This window comes from Saimiri boliviensis, chromosome 3 (genome assembly GCF_048565385.1).
Source record: "Saimiri boliviensis isolate mSaiBol1 chromosome 3, mSaiBol1.pri, whole genome shotgun sequence".
Lineage (NCBI taxonomy): Eukaryota > Metazoa > Chordata > Mammalia > Primates > Cebidae > Saimiri > Saimiri boliviensis.
The window spans coordinates 47,229,860-47,244,179 of record NC_133451.1 but is presented as its reverse complement, the minus strand read 5'-3'; the positions used below and the strand labels follow the sequence as shown (position 1 = coordinate 47,244,179).

The window sequence follows — 14,320 nt, the reverse complement described above, 5'->3', positions numbered from 1 at the left end:
AAGTCTTAAAGTGACATAGTGCCATGACAGTGTGATTACAAGAAGAATGAACAGATGCAACAAAAGCATGACATTAGCACTTGCTATGTCTGAGCAGAAGCCTGTTCAAAAACAAAGCCAAATGAAATACCTAGACATGGTGACACAAATCTGTCCTAGGTGGGATTTTTGCAATATTCCTAAAACTGCATTATACTCCAGTAGTGACTGGTTTTGAGATTTGTCCCAGAAGATGAAGTGAAAGATAATTTAAAACTCATTAAATATTGTCCAATGTAGGACCATACCCACAAGACTTGACGTGCTATTTGTCACATTAATTTATTTTGGTTTCAGGGAGAAATGATGCCATGAACCTAAGGTAAGGAAAGTATAAAGAATAATGGCAGGATTGTAGCTCTCATATTGATAATAGATTTTAGAAATATTCGATGGAGCAGTCAAAAATTCCAGTAAGTTGGAATGATATTATGAGCAAGCACAAACAAGTTAGTATTTCATTCATATTTCCCAGATTTTTGGCTTTGAAGATTTAGCTTTAATCATGATTTAATTGATTATTCTGTGAGTAAATAATGTATTTTTCTAACTTGGCTAAAGGAATTTCAAATTAAAAGTATTCAGTACGAAATTAATATCTCAGGATATTTAACTTTTTCTGTTGGGTTGGGGATTAAATTCATTAAAGAGAAAAACTATATCCAACTGGTTATTATTTAAAATAAGGCTAATTTGAGTTCCAATGCCAGATGACAAATTTGTCTTATTTTTGCTATAGAAAAATGCCAAGACTGGCTGGGTGCGGTGGCTGACACCTGTAATCCCAGCACTTAGGTAGGCCGAGGCAGGTGGATCACCTGAGGTCAGGAGTTGGAGACCAGCCTGGCAACATGGTGAAAGCCCATTTCTACTGAAATTACAAAAATTAGCTGGGCCTGGTGGCAGACGCCTGTAATCCCAGCTGCTCAGGAGGCTGAGGCAAGAGAATTGCTCGAACCCGGGAGGTGGAGGTTGCAGTAAGCTGAGACTGTGCCACTGTACTCTAGCCTAGTCAATAAGAGCGAAACTCTGTCTCCAAAAAAAAAAAAAAAAAAAAAAAAAAGCCAGGACTTTTTAAATGTAATAAAACATAAATTTTTTTATGTTAACGTGGAGTCCATATAAATGGTAAACAGATAACTCCCTGTGGTCATTTGCTTTATTCTCAGTAACCATCCAGATATTACAGATATAGTACAGTAGTTCATGGTCCATGACCCCCTCAGAGTTACTGTAAGTAGACTTTGAAAAATGTGTGTCCCAAATGTTATCTGTAGATGTGATAAATATCAAGTCTAGCAGATACATGAACTGTTTTACAAATCTGTATTTTAGTGAATAAAATAATATATTGTTGAATAATTAAGTTATGGTGTATTAGTTTAACCATTGGCTGGTGAAAGCATTATTGTCACTCTATACAGAAGAAAAGGAGGAGAAAAACTATAGATAAAAAGTTATTTAGCCGGGCGTGGTGGCTCACACCTGTAATCCCAGCACTTTGGGAGGCTGAGGTGGGCGGACCACCTGAGGTCAGGAGTTCAAGACCAGCATGACCAATATGGTGAAACCCCATCTTTAAAAAAATAAATAAATAAAATAAAATAAAAATAAAAAAATAAAAAAGTTATTTAAGAAATACAGTCACAATTGCCTCTATGAATTTTGTTTAAATTTGGATGAGAACAGACTGTTAAACGACACTTATGAGATAATTGGGGAAATTTGAGTGCTGATTAGTAGTTGGTATTATATTATTAATATAAGTATTATAATGGTATTAGCTTATTTTTACAAAGTAAATCCTTGTCTTAGATACATAATGAATTATGTACAGATGAAATGTTATGATGTCTGAAATTTGCTTCAGAATAATCCAGTGTGATTGGACAGAGGTTGCGGTGGGGTGGGGTTAGATGAAGATATAAATGAAACATGATTTGCCATGAGTTAATTGTTGAAGCTGTGAATGGTGGGGGTTTCATGGTACTATTCTTAATAATTTTGCATTAGTTCGAAATTTTCCATAATAAAAAACTTAGAAAAATTGTTGTGCAATGTTATTGAAAGAGGATATCTGCAGCAGTAGGTAAGCTGGTGTGTAAAATGTGTTCAGAAGTAAATGGATGTGAGTGACATACAGGTGTACTTATTATAAACACACCGAATATGTAAATGTATTTTGTTTTTTTTTTTCAGAGCTAAAGCCATTTATTTGAATCTTGGATGGTTAACATCTAAATGCTTCATTCCTGAAACCACTCAAGAATCATAGGATTAGATGATCCACGTTACCACCAAGGAATTACTGTCTCAAGTGATACGGTAAGATTGTAAATAAAGACTAAATAGTGATTGAGGTCTGAAAAGATTTTTAAATGCTGCCTTTTAGCTGTGAGCTTTTACTATAATTTCTTCAGCCCATAACTATTATATCAGGAGTTAAAAGTTGTGGTAATTAGCTAAAGTGCTTAGAAGTTATCAACATGTAAACAAAGCATTATGGCGTTTCTTCCTCATAGATCCTGCTAGTAATAGTTTTGTTACTGGAATGCTTCCCCTTTGCTGTATGTCTCAGGGTGGATTCTTTCGATGTTTATTAGGAATCAACACCTATTGAGGGGACTTAGGAAGCAGATGAAGCAAAGGAAATTGAACTGTAGTGCAGGCTCAACAAAGTTTTTGCCAGCCCTGCAGGGAGTATTATAACTGTAAGAGTTTATTTCCCTTCTTAAGTAGTCAGCTTTTTTGGGAGAGAGGCATATCTTCAGTGTCTTTGTGTCTTGCACAGATCATTAGAGAAGCTATTCAAAAAATATTTGTTGAATGAAGGAAATCAGAGGACAATCTTTGGTCTCTTCTATAACCCCTAATCTTTGTCCCTTTTACCTTAACCCCTTCCTCTCTCCCTTTGAAAGTGCAGTTGAGAATAATGAGGTTAACAGTGACACAAATGGTTGTCTTGCATGTCATGAACAAACATGAATTAGCATTCTTCTATGTACCACTGTGTTTCTGGGCTTCATAGATAAGGACGACCTGTAGAGGGCCTTGGGGAAAACCACAGACGTAAAATGTAAAAAACATGAGATCATATCCAGAGAAGGAGGAAGGAAGGGAGTAGGGAGAGAGAGAGAAGGGAGGGGGAAGAGGGAGGCGGGAGAGAGAGAGAAGGGAGGGGGAAGAGGGAGGCGGGGAGAGAGAGAAGGGAGGGGGAAGAGGGAGGGAGGAGAGAGAGAGAAGGGAGGGGGAAGAGGGAGGAGGGAGAGAGAAGGGAGGGGGAAGAGGGAGGGGGGAGAGAGAGAGAAGGGAGGGGGAAGGGGGGAGGAGAGAGAGAAGGGAGGGGGAAGAGGGAGGGGGGAGAGAGAGAGAAGGGAGGGGGAAGAGGGAGGAGGGAGAGAGAGAAGGGAGGGGGAAGAGGGAGGGGGGAGAGAGAGAGAAGGGAGGGGGAAGAGGGAGGGGGGAGAGAGAGAAGGGAGGGGGAAGAGGGAGGCGGGGAGAGAGAGAAGGGAAGGGGAAGGGGGGGAGAGAGAGAGAGAGAGAGAGATCGATCAGTTTTAGGCATATTAAGGCATGCAGTTTACCATTCTAAGCAGTCGCTTTTTCTGTTTGTGGGGAATATAGGCTGATTCGATTTTAATTTTGATATTTTTATGATCAAAGATTAAGAGGCAATCTACTTCTTAGATGCATTTTTTTAAAGTTAATGCCTTTTTCTTATTGAATAGATACCTGCTATAAGGGCAACAGATTTATGTCTTTTACTTGACTTTGTTGTTTTTTCCCTTTTTTTATAGGAGTTCTTGAGACAGAATTTGTATTAATAAATCCTTAAACTTTCTCTGGACCTTAAAACTTTATTAATTAATGTTTTGCATGTAAAGGATCTTCAATTAATGCTTTTAAAATAAATTTAAAAAAGAATGGTTGATTTCATAAGTAATGTGGTAGGAGAATAAGGATTAAAAACAAAGTGGCGGGGCATGGTGGCTATTGCCTGGAATCCCAGCAGTTTGGGAGGCTAAGGCAGGCGGATCACCTGAGGTCAGGAGTTTGAGACTATCCTGCCCAAGATGGTGAAACCCTGTCTCTACTAAAAATGCAGAAATTTGCTGGGCATGGTGGTGCATGCCTGTAGTCCCAGCTACTCAGGAGGCTGAGGAAGGAGAATTGCGTGAACCCAGGAGGCAGAGACTCCAGTGAGCTGAGATTGTGCCACCACATTCCAGCCTGGGCAACAGAGCAAGACTCCATCTCAAAAAAAAAAAAAAAAAAAAAAAGCAAGCAAAAAAAAAAAAACCAAAGTAATTAAGAACCAGAAATGTACCCATTTTTCTATTAAAACCATTTTTTCCTGATAGCTATGTAGACCATATGTGCTTCATCTTTCGCAATACTATACAAAGCATTTTCTTCATGTTGAGTATTGGCAGAATGAGATTATATTGTGTTTCACTGAGTTAATCAGGTTTAAAAAATTACGTATCATTCAAAGAGATATGATTGCTTAGGGTTTTGTTCTTGTTGTTGTTGTTTATGCTTTTAAGTTCTGGCATGTGCAGAACATGCAGGTTTGTTACATAAATAAACACCTGCCATGGTGGTTTGCCTTAGGGGCTTTACTCTATCTGTTACCTTTGTTTTTAGATTTCCTTCTTGCTCACTTAACCCCACCAGAGGGCAGGCAAAGGAAGGGAGAAAAGGAGATAGTACTTTCAGTTTTCAGAGTCTTGTAGATATTCTTTTATTGGACTCTCTTGTTATACTTCTGAATTATATTAAGGCAATAGAGTTGGCTACTTTTGCCATTTTAAAATATTTTGTAGAGTGCTCAATTATTTTGAAAATCATATAATATTGATGACTGTTTTTATATTGAATTTAAGTATTTATACTTTAAATTCTTCAGCTTTATGTTTTCAGATCCATATATTTAAAATTAATCATTGTTTTTGGTTATTCCTGCCAAAGTTTTCATCACTGTTGATAAATACCACTGATGGTAATAGGGAGGTTTTTTTGGGCGGGGTGGGGGGGGCATTTAAAAGTAACCTTAGAATGTTCCTAATACAGAATAAAGTTTTAAGTGACTCCTTTTTATGTTTTATAAAAGTTGGCATTTCTGAGGTCTGTTAATAAATTTTCAAAATGATAAGAATTATCTTTTGAATACAAGTTACTGTTTTACATGTCAGCTCTAAGTTTATTTAAAAGGAAGACACACCTCAGGCCAAAGTAAATTTCTCTTTACACAGTGAAAGTTCTCAAAATCTACATGTTAAACTAGATGGATGCTCAACATTTTATAGACTCAGTATTGTCATTAGCACCCATTGTACGTGTATGCCCACATGAAGTGCCGTTTCATGGTCTGTAGCTGTTTGGTTTGTTATCAGCATGAACAGTAAATGTCCTAAAAATCAGCTTCAAAACAGCTGGCCATTGACCAACTGGGCTTTAGTACCGCCTAAATTCGCATGACGTTTGTTTGCTCTTTGACACACATAGTGTACCTGACTTCTCATCAAGGAAGTTGGTATAGACACCTTTCTGTGTGCTTGTGGGTCTAGTAATGTAGAAGAACCTTAAAATGGATTTTTTAAAGAGAGTTGTTCCTCCCATTCTTTCGGGAGATGTGGTTTTGGATACTAGTGTTCAGGAAAGTTCCCCAAGGTTAGTTAAGATGAAACGTCTTAATTTGCTTTCTTCTGAGAAGACGATAGATGAGCAAGGTGGAACTAATTTCTGTCATTGTAATAATGGCAAATACGAACACCAACAACTAGGTAAAGTAAAAACATATTTCCTTCTGTCCTTTAAAAAAATGTTTTAGTAAAGTAAAACTATTTTTACAAGTATGAATGCTAGTGATCATGAATATCTTGAAAATCAACTTTAAGTATTAAAATGTTTAATGAAGTATATAGTTGGCCTACTTTATTAATAATAAAATTTTTGCTTCAAGTATAGCTAGAGAAGTATTTATGCTGTAAGTCAAGATAAAACTTTAATGCACTTAATAGTACTGTTGATCTTTGCAAAATATTTTTGAAGTGTTATTGAGAATATGTTAGTTACACCTATAGGATATGCAAACAAAAAATAAGATACTGAATTGTTACTATGTAAACCACTTAAATTTTGTTTAAAAATATGTTCCATTGTTTTATTTTAAAAGATAGTAAATATTTGGGGTGAAGTATTAAAAAGTTAAATCTTTGAATAGAATGAGGATTATTTTATATCATAGTATTTCTGTTACATGTAATTCTGCAAAGTTAAATATAATGCTCTTTAAAGTTTGAGAGGATAATAATTAATATGTTTCAGGATAAACATCAGCTTGGATATAGTAACTAGCAAATATTAGAGGAAAGGAAAATTACTTAGGAAAAAGATGAAAAAATGCTTCAAGTTTTCAAATATTTGGTTAAAACAGTTTAAAATGTTCTCTATGATTATGTTTTTTTTATTACTTTAGGGAGTAAATAACTGTAAATTAAAAAAAACCTCTGCAAGTTTGATATGTGCTATAACTGTTTTCTATGCATATTTTAATATGCATACATATTTAAGCATGCACATACACATTTTTATTAGGAGAATTTGAAAAAATGACTTACTGTCCAAGTCATTCTGATACTTGCTTTTTCACTTAGTTCATAGATATCTTTCTATCTCATTTGAAATGTGCTTGTTTTGTGGATATAACGATTTATTCAGTTCCTTATTGAGGAACATTTAGAATGATGACTTTTTAGTTAAAAAAAATAATTATGTAATATTCATTGATATATCACTTTATACCTTGGGATAATTGTTTATTAGTATAAATTTTCATATACACTAAACTTTTTAAAAAATTTATTTTTTAAAATTGACGAAATTGAACATATCCATGGGTCATGTAGCAATGTTTTGATACATTGTATAGTGATCATATCAGAGTCATTAGCATATCTGTCATCTCAGACATTTATCATTTCATCGTGTTAAAAACATTCAATATTCTCTCATTCAATATTTGAAACTGTATTATTATTATTACTATGGTCATCTACAGTGATATAGAACACTAGAACTTATTTCTCCTGTCTAACTGCAATTTTGTATCCTTTAACAAATCTTTCCCTTTTCCCCCACCTTCCCCTGCACTTCCTAGACTCTCCTATCTTCTTTTTTACTGCCTTTTAAATTTTGATAGAAAATGCCATTACCATTAAAAACTTTATCAATTTAAGATCCTTCTCATCGTACGTATTTCTTTAAAAAGAAAGTATGGCATACTTTCTTTTTAAAAAACCAGTTACGTAAAAGAATGAGGAAGGAGCTTTTACATTTTAAACAGAAATATATATTGATATCTACTATGTCCTGGTATTAGAAATTACCAGTTTTTTCTTCTCTTCGCTTATTTGAGTAGAAATGGAATGAGGCCACTGATGGATTGGCACTTCGTAATTTCAGTTAAAAAATTTATAAATTGGCCAGCACTTGGTTTTGTGTTCAACAATGTATATGTGTAAGTGAAAATACGTATATATTAATATGTGCAGTTACTTGAATAATTTAGTTGTTTTCTTCACTTTACTACAGCCTACATAATTGGACTTGGTATTTAAATGTAATACGCTATGCCTATGTATATGGCTCCTTACTTTTATCTCTGAACTTTTTTTTTTTAAAAGACTATCTTATTCTGTTAAATATAGCACACATGTTACAAGGTATAATAATTAGATTTTGTGATTTGTATTTGCAAATAAGCTGTCAATCTAATGATTAAGAATTTCCCATGGTTTATATGTTTTTACTAATTAAGATCAAAATAAAACATAATCATGGAACACCAAATAATCTGATGTCTGTTGAAATTTCTGAGGCTACAGGTTCTTTGTGGAATAAATAACTCTTGCATGATTTTTCTCTTCAAAAATAAAATTCAGGACTGAGGATGGGGAAGCAAAACAATAAATAAAATTCAACTTTAGGAAATAACTATGAAAATTAATTTAAAGAATTTCTTTGGCAACTTATGTAGAAATATTTGGTTTTAAAGCTTCTGACTCTTCAGTTTCCATCTACTGATCAATTGAAATTGAATCTCAAGATTCAATTTGAATCTTGAATCTCAAGATTTGGCACTAAATTTATATTGCATATACAAATTATAAACACAACAGTTCTTACCAATATATACATAGGTTACTTGCAACTCGGCATAAATGAATCTTACTTCCTATTTACTGGTGGTTCTGGTATAGAGATAATGCAGTGGTTTAGCCAGAAGTTACAGTTTTGTTCATTTAATGAAAGGAGTAGTTGATGATATGGAAAGATTTTATGTAAAAAAAAAAAAATGCAAATAAAGAGCTGTTCTTTTAGAGAAAAACCGACATGTAATCTCGAAGCTGTATACTTGAATCAGTTGTTTCCAACTTCTTTAGTTATTAATTCAGTATTTCAAAAGTTATGCTTTTGGGCCAGGCACAGTGGCTCATGCTTGTAATCCCAGCACTTTGGGAGGCCGAGGTGGGCGGATCACCTGAGGTCAGAAGTTCGAGACCAGACTGGCCAACAAAGTGAAACCCCATCTCTACTAAAAATACAAAAATTAGCTGGGAGTGGTGGCAGACACCAGTAATCCCAGCTACTCAGGAGTTCTCTGAGGCAGGAGAATCACTTGCATTGGGGAGGCAGAGGTTGCAGTGAGCCAAGATTTCAGTACTGCACTCTACCCTGGGACACAGAGCGAGACTCTGTCTCAAGAAAAAAAAAGTTATTGTTTTAAGGGATGTTAGGTAAGATCATAATATATATTGACAATTGTACGTTTGTGAGAGAATCGAGAATAAGTCTAGCTTAGAATATGTAGACATCTACCTGCAGCTTTTTAGTATCGAATTGTTTATAGATGCTTATGATTTATTTAACAAATATGTGTAATTTGCAAGGATCGATATTTTAAAGATTCTTTGCTATTGATAATTTTTTATTTTTTAACTTTCTTTAAATGTTAAGTAGTCTAATATATTTCTTTTCTTTTCTTTTCTTTTTTTTTTGAGACGGAGTTTCGCTCTTGCTACCCAGGCTGGAGTACAATGGCGCGATCTCGGCTCACCGCAACCTCCGCCTCCTGGGTTCAGGCAATTCTCCTGTCTCAGCCTCCTGAGTAGCTGGGATTACAGGCACGCGCCACCATGCCCAGCTAATTTTTTGTATTTTTAGTAGAGACGGGGTTTCACCATGTTGACCAGGATGGTCTGGATCTCTTGACCTTGTGATCCACCCGCCTCGGCCTCCCAAAGTGCTGGGATTACAGGCTTGAGCCACCGCGCCCGGCCCCTAAGTAGTCTAATATTTTTAAAATTTTTCTGGAAGTTCTCAAACAACTCATTGGTTCACTAATATCCTCTATTTCTCTGTAAAATAATTTTTAAATGCCAGTAGCATACTACTACATACTGATGAAAATTCCCTACTACCATTTCTGCTCTTAACAGGCTACGTTGTGGACTTAACAAGAATTGGTTATATTTTCAAACAAATCTGTTTATGACAATTATACTTATTGTAATTAGTTAATTTAATTATTACACAATTCAGGAAAGTGTGCAATTCAAAAGCAAGAGCTGTTTCAGTGTAAACAAAGTTGAGTGCTTTGGTTAAACTTCATAAAGATGAATTCCTAAACAAATGTATGTTTGAATTACACATAGGACAGGAATGCCCTTGGATGCCTTCAGTTTCTTGTGTCATTTTAAAGAAATTCAAACTTGAAATCATAGCTGATGTCCCCGGGTTTTGTTTCAGACAAAAGCACACTGGTGTGATCAGCATATCTGCCTTGCAAGGTGAGGCCTTGGCACTGTATCAAAAGGCTGGTGAATAAGCTTGGATTTTATATTTTAAGTTAAAATAAAACCTTTAGTGAACCTCTTGATCTGTTTTTTCCCCCTGATTTCTACTTTAATGGAGTTTTTGATTAAATAGTTAGACAATAGTTGTGATTTATAGTAAAGGGCCTCTACTATATATAGCTGTATAATGTTGCAATTTTTTTAAAAGAAATAAATCATTTATTTGTTATTCCTACTTAATAAAATAAAACCTCCAAATGATCACATATGATGTGATATAATGTTATCCCATTCATGAGATGCTTAAATATCCTTAGGGGTGTGTGTGTGTGTGTGTGTGCGTGCATGCACACGCTGTGTTTGTGTAGCGTCCTAATCATGTGATCCAAGACTGGTCTCACTGATAAATACTAGCAGAATTGGAACATATAATATCCATATTCAGATATAAAGGTTGGTGGGAGGAAGATATTATTTACTGATTCAGAATGTACTACAATGTTTTCTGACTACTGAACAATGAATTATAGGTATAGTCATGAGTGGATCCTAAACTTCCATAGACTGTGTGTGTTTCCATAGACTTCTAGGTTGACAGCTGCAAAGTCCTTCTCTCTCCAGGATTGGGTTATTTTATTCTGATGGAATCAACCTTAATATTGTTGTTGTTTATTACATTTGGAATCAAGGATAAAGGTTAATATGAAAAAATATATATTTTAACATTGATTTGTATATAATTCACCAAGAACAGAGACAATGATACATTGAACAGAAGACGATATATACCACCATTAGGAATGAAGAAACATGAGCACCTTCTATATTCTGGACACTGTTACCTTGTTCTGTTTTACTGAAGTGATCTCATTTGTCTAGCTATGTAGTGCATATGTGTTCCATTTCCCTCATCAAATAGAACATAAGGTGAGCATGAACTTTGTTTCGTTTGATGTGTTCCAGGGCTTGGGACATAACAGTTGCTCACTGATTGAAGTGAGTGAATGTTATCTAAGTCCTCTTGACAACCCTGTGATCATTATGTATAATTTTAAACATTCATGGAAACTTAAATTATTTGAGGCCTTTTGATTACCAAGTGGTTTAACCATGCTCTTGTCTTAAAATAAGGCATTTATTCCTTCTACTCTATTGCCTTGCAGTATTGTTTGATGTTTTTGAACCTTTATGTATGCAGTATTTTTTTTTTTTTTTTTTTTTTTTTTTTTTGAGACGGAGTTTCGCTCTTCTTGCCCAGGCTGGAGTGCAATGGCACGATCTCGGCTCACTGCAACCTCCGCCTCCTGGGTTCAGGCAATTCTCCTGCCTCAGCCTCCTGAGTAGCTGGGATTACAGGCACGAGCCACCATGCCCAGCTAATTTTTTGTATTTTCAGTAGAGGCGGGGTTTCACCATGTCGACCAGGATGGTCTCGAACTCTCGACCTCGTGATCCACCCACCTCGGCCTCCCAAAGTGCTGGGATTACAGGCTTGAGCCACCGCGCCCGGCCTATTGCAGTATTTTTTTTAAAAGATCGGTGTGTCTGATAGGTGCAGTGTCATGCCCCTGTAGTCCCAGCTACTTAGGAGACTGAGGCTGGAGGACTGCTTGAACCCAGCAGTTCAAGCCTGCAGTATGCAATGATGGCACCTGAGAACAGCCACTGCACTCCAGCCTGGGCAACATAACGAGACTCTGTCCCTTAAAAAAATAAATGACTAGTGTATCTCTCCAGTTTAATTATTTTAATAAAGAACATATACCCTTTTTTTGGTGCTTTCATTTTAATTAAGATATATTTAAATAGGAAAACATTTTAATTCTAGTGTATATTAAGCATTACTCTTTGAAACTGTCTTTTACTTTAATGAACAGTTGATTATTTTTTGTAGCACTCTGATAAGATAAACCGATTAAGTAAATGGCTATTTTACATAACTTTTACAAAACAAGAGACACACGTATTGTGGTATCAGTTCCATTTCATTACAAAATGTTAATGACTCCATGAGATATAAATGTTTAAATAGTATGCTGGTATACCTCTCCTTGGGTATTCAGCACAGCTCACTAGCAATGACAACCCACCATGTAGCACTTATTTTACTAACTGGATCTCCCTAGTAAGTGATCTTTTCAGTGTTTTTGTAGAATCATTGCTCTAAGTTGTTAAATTGTCTTAAGTCCAGATTAGCAGATTTTTGTTCCATACTTTTAATATTGGGTAGAGGGGTAACATGACAGGCCACGTTCTTTTTAGAAGGCAACAAAGTGGGTAACGAGTGACTTAAGTTTTTTTCTTTTTTCTTTTTTTTTTTTTGAGACGGAGTTTCACTTTTGTTACCCAGGCTGGAGTGCAATGGCGTGATCTCGGCTCACCGCAACCTCCGCCTTCTGGGGTCAGGCAATTCTCCTGCCTCAGCCTCCTGAGTAGCTGGGATTACAGGCACGTGCCACCATGCACAGCTAATTTTTTGCACTTTTAGTAGAGACGGGGTTTCACCATGTTGACCAGGATGGTCTCGATCTCTCGACCTCGTGATCCACCCGCCTCGGCCTCCCAAAGTGCTGGGATTACAGGCTTGAGCCACCGCACCTGGCCTTGACTTAAGTCTTTATTGAAGACCAGACTATTCTTAAGGAGTTTAGAGAAGGTCCTGGGAGAAAATTGAGTTGAGGTTTCTAACACTTCAAATGTTTATGATATTGACACACTGAAGGAGATGGAGAATTGTTTGGAATTCAGAAGTGATATAAAGATTGCTGGGCAGAACAATGTCCTGCAAGAACCTGAGCTCCAAATAATAATCAGTCTGCTATGGAACTTTCAGCCTGACCCAAATGGAACCTCACACTTACTATGTAAGTATGTGAAGGAGTTCAGGACTTGCTTTTTCTAATAGAAATAGGATTTCGAAGCATTGGGCTTTCATAGTGTGAAATAAGTTCCTTTTTTTAAGAGGGTCTTTGCAGTACTTTTCAGGCTGTAATCATTGGAGAATGTAGGAGAAGCCTTATTGGGTTGTTGTATTCATGTCTTCTCTGGATCTTCTGAGAATTCTCATGATAAAGGAGGGATATTGGGAATACCTACAGGCATGATGGATGCCAGGCAGAGAAATGTTGAGAAAGGAGGGGGATGGCACTTCCATCCAGACTAAGCTGAGCTGTGCTAGTGACTGTGCCTTGAACTGGCTACTTAATCATTCTAGACTAGTTAACCTCACCTATCAACTTAAATTATATCTTCTTTCTAGCATTGTTTTCAAGATTATAAAAAATTCTCAACAGAATTGACATATTGTTCAGTAAATGGTGGTTATTGTTATTACAAATACTTCTCGATTTTTATTTGGATGTAGATAAGTCAGTTTACTTACAAATTTAACCTTGGAGCATTCTGTCATAGAAAATATTCTAGGTATTTGGATCTAGGTATTTTGTTGTAGATAAATCCTGAAAATTTTAGCACTTGACTGATAGGACAGTTAATAGGGGCTTAAACAGAGCATCTTTCTCTGTCTTTCCTTTTTGTTTGTTTGTTTTTGAGATGGAGTCTTGCTCTGTCACCCAGGCTGGAGTGCAGTGGCAGGATCTTGGCCCTCTGCAACCTTTGCCTCCAAGGTTCAAGCAATTCTTATACCTCAGCCTCCGGGGTAACTTGAATTACAGATGTGCACTACCAGGCCTGGCTAATTTTTGTATTTTTAATAGAGATGAGGTTTCACCATGTTGGCCTCGAACTCCTGACCTCAGGTCATCCACCTGCCTCTGTTTCCCTAAGTGCTGTGATTACAAGTGTGAGCCACCGTGCCCAGCCCTCTTTCCTTCTTTGTTCATAATGTGTGCTCTTCCATATACCTACTGCCAAATGATTGTGTGATTCAGATACAAAGGTTTTTTTAGAAGTCAGTGCAACCGTACTATGTCAGTAGCTTTTGTTGGCCGTTTTTATAGTTAGCCTAATCACTTCTTAAGTGTCTTTTTAAGGTGCTTTACATCACTGATGATCAGAGAAGTTTAAATCAAACTATAGTGAGATATCATCTCACCTCAGTTAAAAATGACTTTTATCCAAAAGATGGGCAGTAACAAATGCTGGTGAGGATGTGGAGAAAAGGGAACCCTTGTATACTGTTGGTGGAAATGTACATTAGTATAACCACTATGGAGAACTGTATGGAAGTTTCCCAGAAATCTAAAAATAGAGCTACTATATAGGATTCCAGCAATCCCACTGCTAGGAGTATACCCAAAAGAAAGGAAATCAGTGTATCAAAGAAATATCACTCCCATGTTTATTGCCACGCTATTCACAATAGCCAAGATTTGGAAGCAACCTAAATGTCCACCAACAGATGAATAAATAAAGAAAATGTGGTACATATACACAATGGAGTATTAATCAGCCATAAAAAA

General features: G+C 36.2%; 1 protein-coding gene across 11 annotated transcripts in view; it reads left to right on the top strand.

Moving 5' to 3' along the window:
* The window catches only part of FRYL (FRY like transcription coactivator), a 275,206-nt gene that overhangs the window by 88,466 nt on the left and 172,420 nt on the right, over positions 1 to 14,320 (top strand). For 6 of the 11 annotated variants that reach the window (XM_074396110.1, XM_074396104.1, XM_074396108.1 and 3 more), the window contains one exon: positions 2,239 to 2,364. Coding sequence is in view for 5 of the 11 variants with exons in the window: in XM_074396101.1 (XP_074252202.1) it covers positions 5,630 to 5,825 (196 nt within the window). In the remaining 6 variants the exon portion in view is untranslated. Of the gene's footprint in view, positions 1 to 2,238; positions 2,365 to 5,140; positions 5,826 to 14,320 lie in introns of those variants that run through there. The other 5 variants (XM_010344191.3, XM_010344190.3, XM_074396102.1 and 2 more) reach the window with 2 other exon arrangements.